Raw genomic sequence first — 22,992 nt, 5'->3', positions numbered from 1 at the left:
ACCAAATTTGGTACATGTCATCACAAGCATGACCTGAGGCTACCTGCTGCGTTTCGGCGCAGTGCCACCTACTGGTCCGGAGATATGAAAAAGGGCTATTTTTGCTTATAACTTCAGAACGGTTTGTCCAAAAATCACAAAAGTGGTCTCTTTAGATTCAGGGCGTCATGCTGAGTTGACTGATATCCAATTTTCCCATATCGGCCATTTTGGCTGTCGGCCATTTTGAATTATGTGCTAAAATGCTGTATTTTATGAACGCATGAACGTATCGTTACGAAACTCAGTATGGGTCATCAGTACAAGGCCCTACACGTACTCAAAAGATTATGAGACAGCGCCACCTTTTGGTCAAAAGTTATAATGAAATTTCCAAAAATGCTAATAACTTTTGATTAAATTTGCCTATAGTAATGACACTGATCTCAATAGATTCCTTGGGTTATGCTGAAAACATAGATACCAATTTTGCCATAGTCAGTCAAACTTCCTGTCCGCCATCTTTATTTTCTTTTAAAACCTACTTTTTCGAACTCCTCCTAGACCGAACGTCCGATTTTCACCAAAATCGGATCGTGTCATCTCCAGACAGTGCCGAGTAAAAGTTATGGATTTCGTGTCGATAGACAAAACCGTTTTCGTATACCGCAGTGGCAAAGTTGAGGCATGATGCCAAAATGACTATTCAGTCTTTATATCTGCAATGCCTTGACATATTGACACCAAACTTTGTATGTGTCATTGTCACTTCACTCTGACCACATCACATCAGTTTCGTAACTGCGCCACCTATTGGTCGAAAGTGATAATCATATTTTTAGTTATTGTATGTGATTTTTCAACCATTTTGCCAAAATTCATCTTTAAATGTCTTCAATTGCTCCTTGCTGCAGTTGGTCTCACACTCGCAGCCACTTTGGCATGTCTTGTCGTCTTGCTTGCGCTTGGCCCCGGTGATTGCTGCTTGCAGCTATATTTATTATTATTATTCTTCTTCCGACTGGGCGTCTATGGCAGCCCATAGAACCGTTTCCGGGAAAGTTGTTCCGGTTTGACATTCTGATAGAGGACAGTCCCAAAAGTAATTGCACCAATTTTGGTGTCTCTAACTCATTCCCTCTAGCGCCACCACCTGTCCAAAGTTTCACTTATATTATGCTAATAACTTTTAAACCGTTAGGCCTATCAACAAAATAATTTTTTCCTCTGATTCCTGAGCTAATGACGATTCGATTTCATCCTATGACGTCATTTTCCGTCATAAAAATATGGCCGCCATTTTGAATTGTCCAAAAAACCTTCTTTTGCGAACTTGTCCTAGACGGTTTGTCCGATTTGCACCAAAATTGCACCAGATCATCTTCAGGCTGTGGGGACAAAAAGTTATGGAATTCAAGTTGATTCGTCAAACCGTTTTCGATAAACGCGCAAACAAATTTTATGTAGCGCTTGCAAAAACAGACATAAGGCTGTATCTCCGCATCGCTTAATCGTATTCAAACCAAACTTCCTACATGTCATCACAAGCATGACCTGAGGCTACATGCTGCGTTTCGGCGCAGCGCCACCTACTGGTCTGGAGATATGAAAAAAGGCTATTTTTGCTTATAACTTCTGAACGGTTTGTCCAAAAATCATAAAAGTGGTCTCGATAGATTCAGGGCGTCATGTTGAGTTGACTGATATCCAATTTTTCCATATCGGCCATTTTGGCTGTCGGCCATTTTGAATTATGTGCTAAAATGCTGTATTTTATGAACGCATGAACGTATCGTTACGAAACTCAGTATGGGTCATCAGTACAACGCCCTAAAGGTACTCAAAAATGTATGAGACAGCGCCACCTTTTGGTCAAAAGTTATAATGAAATTTCCAAAAATGCTAATAACTTTTGAATAAATTTGCCTATAGTAATGACACTGATCTCAATAGATTCCTTGGGTTATGCTGAAAACATAGATACCAATTTTGCCATAGTCAGCCAAACTTCCTGTCCGCCATCTTTATTTTCTTTTAAAACCTACTTTTTCGAACTCCTCCTAGACCGAACGTCCGATTTTCACCAAAATCGGATCGTGTCATCTCCAGACCGTGCCGAGTAAAAGTTATGGATTTCGTGTCGATAGATGAAACCGTTTTTGTATACCGCAGTGGCAAAGTTGAGGCATGATGCCAAAATGACTATTCAGGCTTTATATCTGCAATGCCTTGACATATTGACACCAAACTTTGTATGTGTCATTGTCACTTCACTTTGACCACATCACATCAGTTTCGTAACTGCGCCACCTATTGGTCGAAAGTGATAATCATATTTTTAGTTAATGTATGTGATTTTTCAACCATTTTTGCCAAAATTCATCTTTAAATGTCTTCAATTGCTCCTAGCTGCAGTTGGTCTCACACTCCCAGCCACTTTTGCTCCTTGCTGCAGTTGGTCTCACACTCCCAGCCACTTTGGCATGTCTTGTCGTCTTGTTTGCGCTTGGCCCCGGTGATTGCTGCTTGCAGCTATATTTAGGGGCCAAGCACTGAAAGTGCGGAGGCACCTATTGTTTTCGTTCCGGTTCTTATTATTATTATTATTATTATTATTATTCTGCTTCTTCCGACTGGGCGTCTATGGCAGCCCATAGAAGCGTATGCGGGAAAGTTGTTCCGGTTTGACATTCTGATAGAGGACATTCCCAACAGTAATTGCACCAATTTTGGTGTCTCTAACTCATTCCCTCTAGCGCCACCACCTGTCCAAAGTTTCACTTATATTATGCTAATAACTTTTAAACCGTAAGGCCTATCAACAAAATTCTTTTTTCCTCTGATTCCTGAGCTCACGACGATTCGACTGGACCCTATGACGTCATTTTCCGTCATAAAAATATGGCCGCCATTTTGAATTGTCCAAAAAACCTTCTTTTGCGAACTCGTCCTAGACGGTTTGTCCGATTTGCACCAAAATTGCACCAGATCATCTTCAGGCTGTGGGGACAAAAAGTTATGGAATTCAAGTTGATTCGTCAAACCGTTTTCGATAAACGCGCAAACAAATTTTACGTAGCGCTTGCAAAAACAGACATAAGGCTGTATCTCCGCATCGCTTAATCGTATTCAAACCAAACTTCCTACATGTCATCACAAGCATGACTTGAGGCTACATGCTGCGTTTCGGCGCAGCGCCACCTACTGGTCTGGAGATATGAAAAAAGGCTATTTTTGCTTATAACTTCTGAACGGTTTGTCCAAAAATCACAAAAGTGGTCTCGTTAGATTCAGGGCGTCATGTTGAGTTGACTGATATCCAATTTTTCCATATCGGCCATTTTGGCTGTCGGCCATTTTGAATTATGTGCTAAAATGCTGTATTTTATGAACGCATGAACGTATCGTTACGAAACTCAGTATGGGTCATCAGTACAAAGCCCTAAAGGTACTCAAAAGATTATGAGACAGCGCCACCTTTTGGTCAAAAGTTATAATGAAATTTCCAAAAATGCTAATAACTTTTGAATAAATTTGCCTATAGTAATGACACTGATCTCAATAGATTCCTTGGGTTATGCTGAAATCATAGATACCAATTTTGCCATAGTCAGCCAAACTTCCTGTCCGCCATCTTTATTTTCTTTTAAAACCTACTTTTTCGAACTCCTCCTAGACCGAACGTCCGATTTTCACCAAAATCGGATCGTGTCATCTCCAGACCGTGCCGAGTAAAAGTTATGGATTTCGTGTCGATAGACAAAACCGTTTTTGTATACCGCAGTGGCAAAGTTGAGGCATGATGCCAAAATGACTATTCAGGCTTTATATCTGCAATGCCTTGACAGATTGACACCAAACTTTGTATGTGTCATTGTCACTTCACTCTGACATTATCACATCAGTTTCGTAACTGCGCCACCTATTGGTCGAAAGTGATAATCATATTTTTAGTTAATGTATCAACCATTGTGCCAAAATTCATCTTTAAATGTCTTCAATTGCTCCTTGCTGCAGTGGGTCTCACACTCCCAGCCACTTTGGCATGTCTTGTCGTCTTGCTTGCGCTTGGCCCCGGTGATTGCTGCTTGCAGCTATATTTATTATTATTCTTCTTCCGACTGGGCGTCTATGGCAGCCCATAGAACCGTTTCCGGCAAAGTTGTTCCGGTTTGACATTCTGATAGAGGACAGTCCCAACAGTAATTGCACCAATTTTGGTGTCTCTAACTCATTCCCTCTAGCGCCACCACCTGTCCAAAGTTTCACTTATATTATGCTAATAACTTTTAAACCGTAAGGCCTATCAACAAAATATTTTTTTCCTCTGATTCCTGAGCTCATGACGATTCGATTGCATCCTATGACGTCATTTTCCGTCATAAAAATATGGCCGCCATTTTGAATTGTCCAAAAAACCTTCTTTTGCGAACTCGTCCTAGACGGTTTGTCCGATTTGCACCAAAATTGCACCAGATCATCTTCAGGCTGTGGGGACAAAAAGTTATGGAATTCAAGTTGATTCGTCAAACCGTTTTTGATAAACGCGCAAACAAATTTTATGTAGCGCTTGCAAAAACAGACATAAGGCTGTATCTCCGCATCGCTTAATCGTATTCAAACCAAACTTCCTACATGTCATCACAAGCATGACCTGAGGCTACATGCTGCGTTTCGGCGCAGCGCCACCTACTGGTCCGGAGATATGAATAATTTATGTTTTTGCTTATAACTTCTGAACGGTTTGTCCAAAAATCACAAAAGTGGTCTCGTTAGTTTCAGGGCGTCGTGCTGAGTTGACTGATATCCAATTTTCCCATATCGGCCATTTTGGCTGTCGGCCATTTTGAATTATGTGCTAAAATGCTGTATTTTATGAACGCATGAACGTATCGTTACGAAACTCAGTATGGGTCATCAGTACAACGCCCTAAAGGTACTCAAAAATTTATGAGACAGCGCCACCTTTTGGTCAAAAGTTATAATGAAATTTCCAAAAATGCTAATAACTTTTGAATAAATTTGCCTATAGTAATGACACTGATCTCAATAGATTCCTTGGGTTATGCTGAAAACATAGATACCAATTTTGCCATAGTCAGCCAAACTTCCTGTCCGCCATCTTTATTTTCTTTTAAAACCTACTTTTTCGAACTCCTCCTAGACCGAACGTCCGATTTTCACCAAAATCGGATCGTGTCATCTCCAGACCGTGCCGAGTAAAAGTTATGGATTTCGTGTCGATAGACGAAACCGTTTTTGTATACCGCAGTGGCAAATTTGAGGCATGATGCCAAAATGACTATTCAGGCTTTATATCTGCAATGCCTTGCCATATTGACACCAAACTTTGTATATGTCATTGTCACTTCACTCTGACCACATCACATCAGTTTCGTAACTGCGCCACCTATTGGTCGAAAGTGATAATCATATTTTTAGTTAATGTATGTGATTTTTCAACCATTTTGCCAAAATTCTTCTTTAAATGTCTTCAATTGCTCCTAGCTGCAGTTGGTCTCACACTCCCAGCCACTTTGGCATGTCTTGTCGTCTTGCTTGCGCTTGGCCCCGTAATGGCTGCTTGCAGCTATATTTATTCTTCTTCTTCTTCCGCCATTGAAGTCTATGGCAGCCCTATGAACCGCTTGCGGGAAAGTTGATTTTATTTGACATTCTGATAGAGAACAGTCCCAACATTAAATACACCAATTTTGGTGTCTCCAACTCATTCCCTCTAGCGCCACCAACAGTCCAAAGTTTCACTCATGTCTATGCTGATAACTTTTGAACCGTAAGGGCTAGAATCAAAATTCTTTTTTCCTCTGATTCCTGAGCTCACGACGATTCGATTGCACCATATGACGTCATTTTCCGTCATAATAGTTTTCCCGCCATTTTGAATTTTCCAAAAAACCTACTTTTTCGAACTCCTCCTAGGCCGTTGCTCCGAATTTCACGAAAATTTAACCAGATCAACTCCAGACCATGACGACAAAAAGTTATGGAATTCAAGTTGATTCGAATTACCGTTCTCGAATACCGCGCAAATAAATTTTACGTAGCGCTTGCAAAAACAGACGTAAGGCCGTATCTCCACAACGCTTTATCGGATTCAGACCAAATTTGGTACATGTCATCACAAGCATGACCTGAGGCTACATGCTGCGTTTCGGCGCAGCGCCACCTACTGGTCCGGAGATATGAAGAATTTATATTTTTGCTTATAACTTCTGAACGGTTTGTCCAAAAATCACAAAAGTGGTCTCGTTAGATTCAGGGCATCGTGCTGAGTCGACTGATATCCAATTTTTCCATATCGGCCATTTTGGCTGTCGGCCATTTTGAATTATGTGCTAAAATGCTGTATTTTATGAACGCATGAACGTATCGTTACGAAACTCAGTATGGGTCATCAGTACAACGCCCTAAAAGTACTCAAAAATTTATGAGACAGCGCCACCTTTTGGTCAAAAGTTATAATGAAATTTCCAAAAATGCTAATAACTTTTGAATAAATTTGCCTATAGTAATGACACTGATCTCAATAGATTCCTTGGGTTATGCTGAAAACATAGATACCAATTTTGCCATAGTCAATCAAAGTTCCTGTCCGCCATCTTTATTTTCTTTTAAAACCTACTTTTTCGAACTCCTCCTAGACCGAACGTCCGATTTTCACCAAAATCGGATCGTGTCATCTCCAGACTGTGCCGAGTAAAAGTTATGGATTTCGTGTCGATAGACAAAACCGTTTTCGTATACCGCAGTGGCAAAGTTGAGGCATGATGCCAAAATGACTATTCAGGCTTTATATCTGCAATGCCTTGACATATTGACACCAAACTTTGTATGTGTCATTGTCACTTCACTCTGACCACATCACATCAGTTTCGTAACTGCGCCACCTATTGGTCGAAAGTGATAATCATATTTTTAGTTATTGTATGTGATTTTTCAACCATTTTGCCAAAATTCATCTTCAAATGTCTTTAATTGCTCCTTGCTGCAGTGGGTCTCACACTCCCAGCCACTTTGGCATGTTTTGTCGTCTTGCTTGCGCTTGGCCCCGGTGATTGCTGCTTGCAGCTATATTTATTCTTCTTCTTCTTCCGCCATTGAAGTCTATGGCAGCCCTATGAACCGCTTGCGGGAAAGTTGATTTTATTTAACATTCTGATAGAGGACAGTCCCAACATTAAATACACCAATTTTGGTGTCTCCAACTCATTCCCTCTAGCGCCACCAACAGTCCAAAGTTTCACTCATGTTTATGCTAATAACTTTTGAACCACAAGGGCTAGAAACAAAATTCCTTTTTCCTCTGATTCCTGAGCTCACGACGATTCAACTGCACCCTATGACGTCATTTTCCGTCATAATAGTTTTCCCGCCATTTTGAATTTTCCGAAAAACCTACTTTTTCGAACTCCTCCTAGGCCGTTGCTCCGAATTTCACGAAAATTAAACCACATCATCTCCAGACCATGACGACAAAAAGTTATGGAAATCAAGTTGATTCGAATAACCGTTCTCGAATACCGCGCAAATAAATTTTATGTAGCGCTTGCGAAAACAGACGTAAGGCTGTATCTCCACAACGCTTTATCGGATTCAGACCAAATTTGGTACATGTCATCACAAGCATGACTTGAGGCTACATGCTGCGTTTCGGCGCAGCGCCACCTACTGGTCCGGAGATATGAAGAATTTATGTTTTTGCTAATAACTTCTGAACGGTTTGTCCAAAAATCACAAAAGTGGTCTCGTTAGGTTCAGGGCGTCATACTGAGTTGATTGATATCCAATTTTCCCATATCGGCCATTTTGGCTGTCGGCCATTTTTAATTATGTGCTAAAATGCTGTATTTTATGAACGCATGAACGTATCGTTACGAAACTCAGTATGGGTCATCAGTACAAGGCCCTAAAGGTACTCAAAAGATTATGAGACAGCGCCACCTTTTGGTCAAAAGTTATAATGAAATTTCCAAAAATGCTAATAACTTTTGAATGAATTTGCCTATAGTAATGACACTGATCTCAATAGATTCCTTGGGTTATGCTGAAAACATAGATACTAATTTCGCCATAGTCAGCCAAACTTCCTGTCCGCCATCTTTATTTTCTTTTAAAACCTACTTTTTCGAACTCCTCCTAGACCGAACGTCCGATTTTCACCAAAATCGGATCGTGTCATCTCCAGACCGTGCCGAGTAAAAGTTATGGATTTCGTGTCGATAGACAAAACCGTTTTTGTATACCGCAGTGGCAAAGTTGAGGCATGATGCCAAAATGACTATTCAGGCTTTATATCTGCAATGCCTTGACATATTGACACCAAACTTTGTATGTGTCATTGTCACTTCACTCTGACCACATCACATCAGTTTCGTAACTGCGCCACCTATTGGTCGAAAGTGATAATCATATTTTTAGTTATTGTATGTGATTTTTCAACCATTTTGCCAAAATTCATCTTCAAATGTCTTTAATTGCTCCTTGCTGCAGTGGGTCTCACACTCCCAGCCACTTTGGCATGTCTTGTCGTCTTGCTTGCGCTTGGCCCCGGTGATTGCTGCTTGCAGCTATATTTATTCTTCCGTTTCTTCTTCTTCTTCCGCCATTGAAGTCTATGGCAGCCCTATGAACCGCTTGCGGGAAAGTTGATTTTATTTGACATTCTGATAGAGGACAGTCCCAACATTAAATACACCAATTTTGGTGTCTCCAACTCATTCCCTCTAGCGCCACCAACAGTCCAAAGTTTCACTCATGTCTATGCTGATAACTTTTGAACCGTAAGGGCTAGAATCAAAATTCTTTTTTCCTCTGATTCCTGAGCTCACGACGATTCGATTGCACCCTATGACGTCATTTTCCGTCATAATAGTTTTCCCGCCATTTTGAATTTTCCAAAAAACCTACTTTTTCGAACTCCTCCTAAGCCGTTGCTCCGAATTTCACGAAAATTGAACCAGATCAACTCCAGACCATGACGACAAAAAGTTATGGAATTCAAGTTGATTCGAATTACCGTTCTCCAATACCGCGCAAATAAATTTTACGTAGCGCTTGCAAAAACAGACGTAAGGCCGTATCTCCACAACGCTTTATCGGATTCAGACCAAATTTGGTACATGTCATCACAAGCATGACCTGAGGCTACATGCTGCGTTTCGGCGCAGCGCCACCTACTGGTCCGGAGATATGAAGATTTTATATTTTTGCTTATAACTTCTGAACGGTTTGTCCAAAAATCACAAAAGTGGTCTCGTTAGATTCAGGGCATCGTGCTGAGTCGACTGATATCCAATTTTCCCATATCGGCCATTTTGGCTGTCGGCCATTTTGAATTATGTGCTAAAATGCTGTATTTTATGAACGCATGAACGTATCGTTACGAAACTCAGTATGGGTCATCAGTACAACGCCCTAAAAGTACTCAAAAATTTATGAGACAGCGCCACCTTTTGGTCAAAAGTTATAATGAAATTTCCAAAAATGCTAATAACTTTTGAATAAATTTGCCTATAGTAATGACACTGATCTCAATAGATTCCTTGGGTTATGCTGAAAACATAGATACCAATTTTGCCATAGTCAATCAAAGTTCCTGTCCGCCATCTTTATTTTCTTTTAAAACCTACTTTTTCGAACTCCTCCTAGACCGAACGTCCGATTTTCACCAAAATCGGATCGTGTCATCTCCAGATCGTGCCGAGTAAAAGTTATGGATTTCGTGTCGATAGACAAAACCGTTTTCGTATACCGCAGTGGCAAAGTTGAGGCATGATGCCAAAATGACTATTCAGGCTTTATATCTGCAATGCCTTGACATATTGACACCAAACTTTGTATGTGTCATTGTCACTTCACTCTGACCACATCACATCAGTTTCGTAACTGCGCCACCTATTGGTCGAAAGTGATAATCATATTTTTAGTTATTGTATGTGATTTTTCAACCATTTTGCCAAAATTCATCTTCAAATGTCTTTAATTGCTCCTTGCTGCAGTGGGTCTCACACTCCCAGCCACTTTGGCATGTCTTGTCGTCTTGCTTGCGCTTGGCCCCGGTGATTGCTGCTTGCAGCTATATTTAGGGGCCAAGCACTGAAAGTGCGGAGGCACCTATTGTTTTTGTTGGCGTTCTTATTATTATTATTCTTCCGTTTCTTCTTCTTCTTCTTCCGCCATTGAAGTCTATGGCAGCCCTATGAACCGCTTGCGGGAAAGTTGATTTTATTTGACATTCTGATAGAGGACAGTCCCAACATTAAATACACCAATTTTGGTGTCTCCAACTCATTCCCTCTAGCGCCACCAACAGTCCAAAGTTTCACTCATGTCTATGCTGATAACTTTTGAACCGTAAGGGCTAGAATCAAAATTCTTTTTTCCTCTGATTCCTGAGCTCACGACGATTCGATTGCACCCTATGACGTCATTTTCCGTCATAATAGTTTTCCCGCCATTTTGAATTTTCCAAAAAACCTACTTTTTCGAACTCCTCCTAGGCCGTTGCTCCGAATTTCACGAAAATTGAACCAGATCAACTCCAGACCATGACGACAAAAAGTTATGGAATTCAAGTTGATTCGAATTACCGTTCTCGAATACCGCGCAAATAAATTTTACGTAGCGCTTGCAAAAACAGACGTAAGGCCGTATCTCCACAACGCTTTATCGGATTCAGACCAAATTTGGTACATGTCATCACAAGCATGACCTGAGGCTACATGCTGCGTTTCGGCGCAGCGCCACCTACTGGTCCGGAGATATGAAGAATTTATGTTTTTGCTTATAACTTCTGAACGGTTTGTCCAAAAATCACAAAAGTGGTCTCGTTAGATTCAGGGCGTCGTGCTGAGTTGACTGATATCCAATTTTCCCATATCGGCCATTTTGGCTGTCGGCCATTTTGAATTATGTGCTAAAATGCTGTATTTTATGAACGCATGAACGTATCGTTACGAAACTCAGTATGGGTCATCAGTACAAAGCCCTAAAGGTACTCAAAAGATTATGAGACAGCGCCACCTTTTGGTCAAAAGTTATAATGAAATTTCCAAAAATGCTAATAACTTTTGAATAAATTTGCCTATAGTAATGACACTGATCTCAATAGATTCCTTGGGTTATGCTGAAATCATAGATACCAATTTTGCCATAGTCAGCCAAACTTCCTGTCCGCCATCTTTATTTTCTTTTAAAACCTACTTTTTCGAACTCCTCCTAGACCGAACGTCCGATTTTCACCAAAATCGGATCGTGTCATCTCCAGACCGTGCCGAGTAAAAGTTATGGATTTCGTGTCGATAGACAAAACCGTTTTTGTATACCGCAGTGGCAAAGTTGAGGCATGATGCCAAAATGACTATTCAGGCTTTATATCTGCAATGCCTTGACAGATTGACACCAAACTTTGTATGTGTCATTGTCACTTCACTCTGACATTATCACATCAGTTTCGTAACTGCGCCACCTATTGGTCGAAAGTGATAATCATATTTTTAGTTAATGTATCAACCATTGTGCCAAAATTCATCTTTAAATGTCTTCAATTGCTCCTTGCTGCAGTGGGTCTCACACTCCCAGCCACTTTGGCATGTCTTGTCGTCTTGCTTGCGCTTGGCCCCGGTGATTGCTGCTTGCAGCTATATTTATTATTATTCTTCTTCCGACTGGGCGTCTATGGCAGCCCATAGAACCGTTTCCGGCAAAGTTGTTCCGGTTTGACATTCTGATAGAGGACAGTCCCAACAGTAATTGCACCAATTTTGGTGTCTCTAACTCATTCCCTCTAGCGCCACCACCTGTCCAAAGTTTCACTTATATTATGCTAATAACTTTTAAACCGTAAGGCCTATCAACAAAATATTTTTTTCCTCTGATTCCTGAGCTCATGACGATTCGATTGCATCCTATGACGTCATTTTCCGTCATAAAAATATGGCCGCCATTTTGAATTGTCCAAAAAACCTTCTTTTGCGAACTCGTCCTAGACGGTTTGTCCGATTTGCACCAAAATTGCACCAGATCATCTTCAGGCTGTGGGGACAAAAAGTTATGGAATTCAAGTTGATTCGTCAAACCGTTTTTGATAAACGCGCAAACAAATTTTATGTAGCGCTTGCAAAAACAGACATAAGGCTGTATCTCCGCATCGCTTAATCGTATTCAAACCAAACTTCCTACATGTCATCACAAGCATGACCTGAGGCTACATGCTGCGTTTCGGCGCAGCGCCACCTACTGGTCCGGAGATATGAATAATTTATGTTTTTGCTTATAACTTCTGAACGGTTTGTCCAAAAATCACAAAAGTGGTCTCGTTAGTTTCAGGGCGTCGTGCTGAGTTGACTGATATCCAATTTTCCCATATCGGCCATTTTGGCTGTCGGCCATTTTGAATTATGTGCTAAAATGCTGTATTTTATGAACGCATGAACGTATCGTTACGAAACTCAGTATGGGTCATCAGTACAACGCCCTAAAGGTACTCAAAAATTTATGAGACAGCGCCACCTTTTGGTCAAAAGTTATAATGAAATTTCCAAAAATGCTAATAACTTTTGAATAAATTTGCCTATAGTAATGACACTGATCTCAATAGATTCCTTGGGTTATGCTGAAAACATAGATACCAATTTTGCCATAGTCAGCCAAACTTCCTGTCCGCCATCTTTATTTTCTTTTAAAACCTACTTTTTCGAACTCCTCCTAGACCGAACGTCCGATTTTCACCAAAATCGGATCGTGTCATCTCCAGACCGTGCCGAGTAAAAGTTATGGATTTCGTGTCGATAGACGAAACCGTTTTTGTATACCGCAGTGGCAAATTTGAGGCATGATGCCAAAATGACTATTCAGGCTTTATATCTGCAATGCCTTGCCATATTGACACCAAACTTTGTATATGTCATTGTCACTTCACTCTGACCACATCACATCAGTTTCGTAACTGCGCCACCTATTGGTCGAAAGTGATAATCATATTTTTAGTTAATGTATGTGATTTTTCAACCATTTTGCCAAAATTCTTCTTTAAATGTCTTCAATTGCTCCTAGCTGCAGTTGGTCTCACACTCCCAGCCACTTTGGCATGTCTTGTCGTCTTGCTTGCGCTTGGCCCCGTAATGGCTGCTTGCAGCTATATTTATTCTTCTTCTTCTTCCGCCATTGAAGTCTATGGCAGCCCTATGAACCGCTTGCGGGAAAGTTGATTTTATTTGACATTCTGATAGAGAACAGTCCCAACATTAAATACACCAATTTTGGTGTCTCCAACTCATTCCCTCTAGCGCCACCAACAGTCCAAAGTTTCACTCATGTCTATGCTGATAACTTTTGAACCGTAAGGGCTAGAATCAAAATTCTTTTTTCCTCTGATTCCTGAGCTCACGACGATTCGATTGCACCATATGACGTCATTTTCCGTCATAATAGTTTTCCCGCCATTTTGAATTTTCCAAAAAACCTACTTTTTCGAACTCCTCCTAGGCCGTTGCTCCGAATTTCACGAAAATTTAACCAGATCAACTCCAGACCATGACGACAAAAAGTTATGGAATTCAAGTTGATTCGAATTACCGTTCTCGAATACCGCGCAAATAAATTTTACGTAGCGCTTGCAAAAACAGACGTAAGGCCGTATCTCCACAACGCTTTATCGGATTCAGACCAAATTTGGTACATGTCATCACAAGCATGACCTGAGGCTACATGCTGCGTTTCGGCGCAGCGCCACCTACTGGTCCGGAGATATGAAGAATTTATATTTTTGCTTATAACTTCTGAACGGTTTGTCCAAAAATCACAAAAGTGGTCTCGTTAGATTCAGGGCATCGTGCTGAGTCGACTGATATCCAATTTTTCCATATCGGCCATTTTGGCTGTCGGCCATTTTGAATTATGTGCTAAAATGCTGTATTTTATGAACGCATGAACGTATCGTTACGAAACTCAGTATGGGTCATCAGTACAACGCCCTAAAAGTACTCAAAAATTTATGAGACAGCGCCACCTTTTGGTCAAAAGTTATAATGAAATTTCCAAAAATGCTAATAACTTTTGAATAAATTTGCCTATAGTAATGACACTGATCTCAATAGATTCCTTGGGTTATGCTGAAAACATAGATACCAATTTTGCCATAGTCAATCAAAGTTCCTGTCCGCCATCTTTATTTTCTTTTAAAACCTACTTTTTCGAACTCCTCCTAGACCGAACGTCCGATTTTCACCAAAATCGGATCGTGTCATCTCCAGACTGTGCCGAGTAAAAGTTATGGATTTCGTGTCGATAGACAAAACCGTTTTCGTATACCGCAGTGGCAAAGTTGAGGCATGATGCCAAAATGACTATTCAGGCTTTATATCTGCAATGCCTTGACATATTGACACCAAACTTTGTATGTGTCATTGTCACTTCACTCTGACCACATCACATCAGTTTCGTAACTGCGCCACCTATTGGTCGAAAGTGATAATCATATTTTTAGTTATTGTATGTGATTTTTCAACCATTTTGCCAAAATTCATCTTCAAATGTCTTTAATTGCTCCTTGCTGCAGTGGGTCTCACACTCCCAGCCACTTTGGCATGTTTTGTCGTCTTGCTTGCGCTTGGCCCCGGTGATTGCTGCTTGCAGCTATATTTATTCTTCTTCTTCTTCCGCCATTGAAGTCTATGGCAGCCCTATGAACCGCTTGCGGGAAAGTTGATTTTATTTAACATTCTGATAGAGGACAGTCCCAACATTAAATACACCAATTTTGGTGTCTCCAACTCATTCCCTCTAGCGCCACCAACAGTCCAAAGTTTCACTCATGTTTATGCTAATAACTTTTGAACCACAAGGGCTAGAAACAAAATTCCTTTTTCCTCTGATTCCTGAGCTCACGACGATTCAACTGCACCCTATGACGTCATTTTCCGTCATAATAGTTTTCCCGCCATTTTGAATTTTCCGAAAAACCTACTTTTTCGAACTCCTCCTAGGCCGTTGCTCCGAATTTCACGAAAATTAAACCACATCATCTCCAGACCATGACGACAAAAAGTTATGGAAATCAAGTTGATTCGAATAACCGTTCTCGAATACCGCGCAAATAAATTTTATGTAGCGCTTGCGAAAACAGACGTAAGGCTGTATCTCCACAACGCTTTATCGGATTCAGACCAAATTTGGTACATGTCATCACAAGCATGACTTGAGGCTACATGCTGCGTTTCGGCGCAGCGCCACCTACTGGTCCGGAGATATGAAGAATTTATGTTTTTGCTAATAACTTCTGAACGGTTTGTCCAAAAATCACAAAAGTGGTCTCGTTAGGTTCAGGGCGTCATACTGAGTTGATTGATATCCAATTTTCCCATATCGGCCATTTTGGCTGTCGGCCATTTTTAATTATGTGCTAAAATGCTGTATTTTATGAACGCATGAACGTATCGTTACGAAACTCAGTATGGGTCATCAGTACAAGGCCCTAAAGGTACTCAAAAGATTATGAGACAGCGCCACCTTTTGGTCAAAAGTTATAATGAAATTTCCAAAAATGCTAATAACTTTTGAATGAATTTGCCTATAGTAATGACACTGATCTCAATAGATTCCTTGGGTTATGCTGAAAACATAGATACTAATTTCGCCATAGTCAGCCAAACTTCCTGTCCGCCATCTTTATTTTCTTTTAAAACCTACTTTTTCGAACTCCTCCTAGACCGAACGTCCGATTTTCACCAAAATCGGATCGTGTCATCTCCAGACCGTGCCGAGTAAAAGTTATGGATTTCGTGTCGATAGACAAAACCGTTTTTGTATACCGCAGTGGCAAAGTTGAGGCATGATGCCAAAATGACTATTCAGGCTTTATATCTGCAATGCCTTGACATATTGACACCAAACTTTGTATGTGTCATTGTCACTTCACTCTGACCACATCACATCAGTTTCGTAACTGCGCCACCTATTGGTCGAAAGTGATAATCATATTTTTAGTTATTGTATGTGATTTTTCAACCATTTTGCCAAAATTCATCTTCAAATGTCTTTAATTGCTCCTTGCTGCAGTGGGTCTCACACTCCCAGCCACTTTGGCATGTCTTGTCGTCTTGCTTGCGCTTGGCCCCGGTGATTGCTGCTTGCAGCTATATTTATTCTTCCGTTTCTTCTTCTTCTTCCGCCATTGAAGTCTATGGCAGCCCTATGAACCGCTTGCGGGAAAGTTGATTTTATTTGACATTCTGATAGAGGACAGTCCCAACATTAAATACACCAATTTTGGTGTCTCCAACTCATTCCCTCTAGCGCCACCAACAGTCCAAAGTTTCACTCATGTCTATGCTGATAACTTTTGAACCGTAAGGGCTAGAATCAAAATTCTTTTTTCCTCTGATTCCTGAGCTCACGACGATTCGATTGCACCCTATGACGTCATTTTCCGTCATAATAGTTTTCCCGCCATTTTGAATTTTCCAAAAAACCTACTTTTTCGAACTCCTCCTAAGCCGTTGCTCCGAATTTCACGAAAATTGAACCAGATCAACTCCAGACCATGACGACAAAAAGTTATGGAATTCAAGTTGATTCGAATTACCGTTCTCCAATACCGCGCAAATAAATTTTACGTAGCGCTTGCAAAAACAGACGTAAGGCCGTATCTCCACAACGCTTTATCGGATTCAGACCAAATTTGGTACATGTCATCACAAGCATGACCTGAGGCTACATGCTGCGTTTCGGCGCAGCGCCACCTACTGGTCCGGAGATATGAAGATTTTATATTTTTGCTTATAACTTCTGAACGGTTTGTCCAAAAATCACAAAAGTGGTCTCGTTAGATTCAGGGCATCGTGCTGAGTCGACTGATATCCAATTTTCCCATATCGGCCATTTTGGCTGTCGGCCATTTTGAATTATGTGCTAAAATGCTGTATTTTATGAACGCATGAACGTATCGTTACGAAACTCAGTATGGGTCATCAGTACAACGCCCTAAAAGTACTCAAAAATTTATGAGACAGCGCCACCTTTTGGTCAAAAGTTATAATGAAATTTCCAAAAATGCTAATAACTTTTGAATAAATTTGCCTATAGTAATGACACTGATCTCAATAGATTCCTTGGGTTATGCTGAAAACATAGATACCAATTTTGCCATAGTCAATCAAAGTTCCTGTCCGCCATCTTTATTTTCTTTTAAAACCTACTTTTTCGAACTCCTCCTAGACCGAACGTCCGATTTTCACCAAAATCGGATCGTGTCATCTCCAGATCGTGCCGAGTAAAAGTTATGGATTTCGTGTCGATAGACAAAACCGTTTTCGTATACCGCAGTGGCAAAGTTGAGGCATGATGCCAAAATGACTATTCAGGCTTTATATCTGCAATGCCTTGACATATTGACACCAAACTTTGTATGTGTCATTGTCACTTCACTCTGACCACATCACATCAGTTTCGTAACTGCGCCACCTATTGGTCGAAAGTGATAATCATATTTTTAGTTATTGTATGTGATTTTTCAACCATTTTGCCAAAATTCATCTTCAAATGTCTTTAATTGCTCCTTGCTGCAGTGGGTCTCACACTCCCAGCCACTTTGGCATGTCTTGTCGTCTTGCTTGCGCTTGGCCCCGGTGATTGCTGCTTGCAGCTATATTTAGGGGCCAAGCACTGAAAGTGCGGAGGCACCTATTGTTTTTGTTGGCGTTCTTATTATTATTATTCTTCCGTTTCTTCTTCTTCTTCTTCCGCCATTGAAGTCTATGGCAGCCCTATGAACCGCTTGCGGGAAAGTTGATTTTATTTGACATTCTGATAGAGGACAGTCCCAACATTAAATACACCAATTTTGGTGTCTCCAACTCATTCCCTCTAGCGCCACCAACAGTCCAAAGTTTCACTCATGTCTATGCTGATAACTTTTGAACCGTAAGGGCTAGAATCAAAATTCTTTTTTCCTCTGATTCCTGAGCTCACGACGATTCGATTGCACCCTATGACGTCATTTTCCGTCATAATAGTTTTCCCGCCATTTTGAATTTTCCAAAAAACCTACTTTTTCGAACTCCTCCTAGGCCGTTGCTCCGAATTTCACGAAAATTGAACCAGATCAACTCCAGACCATGACGACAAAAAGTTATGGAATTCAAGTTGATTCGAATTACCGTTCTCGAATACCGCGCAAATAAATTTTACGTAGCGCTTGCAAAAACAGACGTAAGGCCGTATCTCCACAACGCTTTATCGGATTCAGACCAAATTTGGTACATGTCATCACAAGCATGACCTGAGGCTACATGCTGCGTTTCGGCGCAGCGCCACCTACTGGTCCGGAGATATGAAGAATTTATGTTTTTGCTTATAACTTCTGAACGGTTTGTCCAAAAATCACAAAAGTGGTCTCGTTAGATTCAGGGCGTCGTGCTGAGTTGACTGATATCCAATTTTCCCATATCGGCCATTTTGGCTGTCGGCCATTTTGAATTATGTGCTAAAATGCTGTATTTTATGAACGCATGAACGTATCGTTACGAAACTCAGTATGGGTCATCAGTACAACGCCCTAAAGGTACTCAAAAATTTATGAGACAGCGCCACCTTTTGGTCAAAAGTTATAATGAAATTTCCAAAAATGCTAATAACTTTTGAATAAATTTGCCTATAGTAATGACACTGATCTCAATAGATTCCTTGGGTTATGCTGAAAACATAGATACCAATTTTGCCATAGTCAGCCAAACTTCCTGTCCGCCATCTTTATTTTCTTTTAAAACCTACTTTTTCGAACTCCTTCTAGACCGAATGTCCGATTTTCACCAAAATCGGATCGTGTCATCTCCAGACCGTGCCGAGTAAAAGTTATGGATTTCGTGTCGATAGACGAAACCGTTTTCGTATACCGCAGTGGCAAAGTTGAGGCATGATGCCAAAATTACTATTCAGGCTTTATATCTGCAATGCCTTGACATATTGACACCAAACTTTGTAAGTGTCATTGTCACTTCACTCTGACCACATCACATCATTTTCGTAACTGCGCCACCTATTGGTCGAAAGTGATAATCATATTTTTAGTTATTGTATGTGATTTTTCAACCATTTTGCCAAAATTCATCTTTAAATGTCTTCAATTGCTCCTTGCTGCAGTTGGTCTCTCACTTCCAGCCACTTTGGCATTACTTGTCGTCTTGCTTGCGCTTGGCCCCGGTGATTGCTGCTTGCAGCTATATTTCTTTTTCTTTTTCTTCCGACTGGGCGTCTATGGCAGCCTATAGAACCGTTTGCGGGAAACTTATGAAAATTGGCACAGTGATAGAGGACAGCCTGAACTATCACCATAGCAAATTTGGAGTCTCCAACTCATTCCCTCTATCGCCACCAGCTGTCCAAAGTTGCACTCATGTTTATGCTAATAACTTTTGAACCACAAGGGCTAGAAACAAAATTCTTTTTTCCTCTGATTCCTGAGCTCATGACGATTCGACTGGACCCTATGACGTCATTTTCCGTCATAATAGTTTTCCCGCCATTTTGAATTTTCCGAAAAACCTACTTTTTCGAACTCGTCCTAGACGGTTTGTCCGATTCTCACCAAAATTGCACCAGATCATCTTCAGGCAGTGCCGACAAAAAGTTATGGAATTCAAGTTGATTCGCTAAACCGTTTTTGATAAACGTACAAACAAATTTTACATAGCACTTGCGAAAACAGACGTAAGGCTGTATCTCCGCAACGCTTTATTGTATTCAGACCAAATTTGGTACATGTCATCATAAGCATGACCTGAGGCTACATGCAGCGTTTCGGCGCAGCGCCACCTACTGGTCCGGAGATATGAAGAATTTATGTTTTTGCTTATAACTTCTGAACGGTTTGTCCAAAAATCACAAAAGTGGTCTCGTTAGATTCAGGACGTCATATTGAGTTGACTGATATCCAATTTTCCCATATCGGCCATTTTGGCTGTCGGCTATTTTGAATTATGTGCTAAAATGCTGTATTTTATGAACGCATGAACGTATCGTTACGAAACTCAGTATTGGTCATCAGTACAAGGCCCTAAAGGTACTCAAAAGATTATGAGACAGCGCCACCTTTTGGTCAAAAGTTATAATGAAATTTCCAAAAATGCTAATAACTTTTGAATAAATTTCTCAATAGATTCATTGGGTTATGCTGAAAACATAGATACCAATTTTGCCATAGTCAGTCAAACTTCCTGTCCGCCATCTTTATTTTCTTTTAAAACCTACTTTTTCGAACTCCTCCTAGACCGAACGTCTGATTTTCACCAAAATTGGATCGTGTCATCTCCAGACCGTGCCGAGTAAAAGTTATGGATTTCGTGTCGATAGACAAAACCGTTTTCGTATACCGCAGTGGCAAAATTGAGGCATGATGCCAAAATGACTATTCAGGCTTTATATCTGCAATGCCTTGACATATTGACACCAAACTTTGTATGTGTCATTGTCACTTCACTCTGACCACATCACATCAGTTTCGTAATTGCGCCACCTATTGGTCGAAAGTGATAATCATATTTTTAGTTAATGTATCAACCATTTTGCCAAAATTCATCTTTAAATGTCTTCAATTGCTCCTTGCTGCAGTGGGTCTCACACTCCCAGCCACTTTGGCATGTCTTGTCGTCTTGCTTGGGCTTGGCCCCGGTGATTGCTGCTTGCAGCTATATTTTTATTTGTTGTTGATATTTAAGACAGCAAATAACGACGCAAATACCAGTTAATAAGCTACCACAAACCTTGGTAAATCATGTTGTATGATTAATTTAAATAGTCTCCTCCCATACATTTTACGTCTGAAAGGGAAACTCCCACAAATGCATTTGCAATAAATCAGCCTCAAAAATAACTCTGTCCACAACTTTTCATCGCTAATTTCTCACTGCGTATCTTCACTAAATCCTCACAGTAGTTTTTTAATGCCAAAAGAGGGTTTGCGCTGATGCAAACTGTTAGTAAATCTAGCCCTATGAGTGTAAATAAATGTAACATTTTGATTTACAATTTCATGACCCCTTTAAGTCAGTATGGATTAATAAAGTGGGATATGACAAATGAAACGTACCAGCTGCGGCGCATGATCACTTTTTGAGGGCTTCTCTTCCTTAATAACTCTTCCTGTTTCTGACGTGGTTGAACCAATTCTTTCCTGTAAAATGGACAAAGAAAGTTTAAGACTTTTTAAGAAGTTTAAGTGTCATTGCCATTTCTAATAAAAATGTGAAATTCAGCATTATCGTCTTGTTATAAGATAACACTGCCATTGTTACATTGTTTTGCTGTTGTACAAAAGACATTAAAGTGCTCTAGTTAATGTGACTATTCTATTTATTTATGGCTTTGAGAATTTCAGAAAATTGACATATTTCATTTAAACTTTCATGCGTTTTGATTAATATACTGGTTATATTTTAGTAAGTAATTTGGTGATTTTACATTATTTTATATTAGTAGGCTAGTGCAGATAGTGAAAAAGTTACCTAAAGCTTTTTGTTTCAAAGGCTTAAAACACTATAAAACAAAAGACACAAATCATGACCTTACCTGAGCATTATGTGACGACGATTTATCGTCTCTGGCTGTCTGCTTTTTCAGAAAGAGACAAAAACATTTCTATTACAACTAAGCCTAAAGCCAACGCAGTGTCTAAGCAGAGAAAATGAGAAGGATAACAGTCACCTGTCCTGCAGGACTCTCAGGCTCGGTCTGCTTTAGCTTTTTGTTGGGTGGTTCTTCAGGCATGTTTTTGGCCGTTCCGTGTATCTTTGAATAAGACAAATGATGATGAGAAAGATTTTTAACTTTCTTTTTTTTTATAATGTTACCTTAAAACTAGTAACAGTCAAATATTATTCTTAATATTATTATTGTCTTAAAAACATGTTATTCTGTTGCTAGCATTAATTGTAATTTAATCATTTCTATTAACACAGTTGCTCTTTATTTTTGTGCTTTGGTGAGTCATTTTGTGACAAAAACATTAGACACTGGAGTTTATGATAAACATTTTGTAAGCTTTATATGCTAATCGCAGAACACAGACGTACAATTGGCAGAATTCTAATGTCCTTGCGTTATTCAGCCTGAGGGTGGCGCTCTAATGATTATCTCGACTTTAGGCTGACAGGACAATCGCACTACTACAGAATTTCTGCCTTAATGTTTATTGCATCCGGATGTTGCAAGTTGTGTAGGAATTACAGTGAGGAAAACAAAGTCATGTCTATTCTCAGAACCAAAATTAATTATAGACTGCCATTTTGAATTTGCCCTGAAGAAGGCCACAGAGGCCGAAACATGTTGGCATGTTTTTAATGGATAGCCAAGTTTAAATAAAGGCTTTTTAAATTTATATTCCTTGTGAGTGCCTCAGAACTATTTATTTGGGAAACACTTTGGATCTCCAAGCTGAAGAGCACCAGAGGAATACCTCTCAACACAAGCAGCACTCCTAGTAACTCGTTTGTGGACCCTTTATTGTGTTTTATGTTTTTGAATGCAGATTAGTCTACTGATGGATTAATTTTTATATCTCAGGATTTTTTATTTGAGGCATTAAGGAAACACACAAAAAACTAGAACACAAATAAAAGAAAGAAAATAATTAAAAGAGTGCTATACAGGTTTGTCATCCCAGAAAAGCACAGATCATCCTTCAACATGTCAGTAGCATCGAGTGCAGTTATTTAATATTGATTCAGAAACTTTTATAATAAATTAACACAATTGAAAAAGTAAAACAGCATTTAGACAAAAATGTTATATGCATTCAGAAAATGTCTTTCACTGTTTGATCAATGATAATTTAAGTTAATAGCTATACAAAACAAGAGCTGAATAACAAAAATTAGACAAATGACTGTGTGTAATTTAAAGTTAAAGTTGGTCCCAGTTCTCCACTGCACTCTCCAATTCATCATCCTTACAAATCATATGATGAGCAACTATAGTCAAAAGATATCCCATAATGGTAAA

The 22,992-nt window shown here is 39.9% G+C and overlaps 2 protein-coding genes across 3 annotated transcripts in view; both read right to left on the bottom strand.

Annotated features, from left to right (window-relative positions):
• LOC306996349 (serine protease FAM111A-like) overlaps positions 1-21,775 on the bottom strand; it is a gene marked incomplete at its 3' end in the record, with an annotated part of 128,645 nt that extends 106,870 nt beyond the window's left edge. The window contains exons 1-3 of the mRNA XM_079608745.1: positions 21,697-21,775; positions 21,562-21,600; positions 21,083-21,166 (exon numbers count right to left, since the gene is read on the bottom strand). Coding sequence (XP_079464871.1) covers positions 21,083-21,166; positions 21,562-21,600; positions 21,697-21,759 — 186 coding nt within the window. The 5' untranslated portion in view covers positions 21,760-21,775. The remainder of the gene's footprint in view (positions 1-21,082; positions 21,167-21,561; positions 21,601-21,696) is intronic.
• The window catches only part of osmr (oncostatin M receptor), a 599,178-nt gene that overhangs the window by 279,991 nt on the left and 296,195 nt on the right, over positions 1-22,992 (bottom strand). The gene's annotated exons all lie outside the window — the stretch shown is intronic.

The sequence above is a fragment of the Phoxinus phoxinus genome (assembly GCF_949152265.1).
Source record: "Phoxinus phoxinus genome assembly, chromosome: 3".
In the NCBI taxonomy this organism is placed as follows: Eukaryota; Metazoa; Chordata; class Actinopteri; order Cypriniformes; family Leuciscidae; genus Phoxinus; species Phoxinus phoxinus.
Note: the sequence above shows the minus strand (reverse complement) of the source record. Positions and strands in the feature narration are given on the sequence as shown.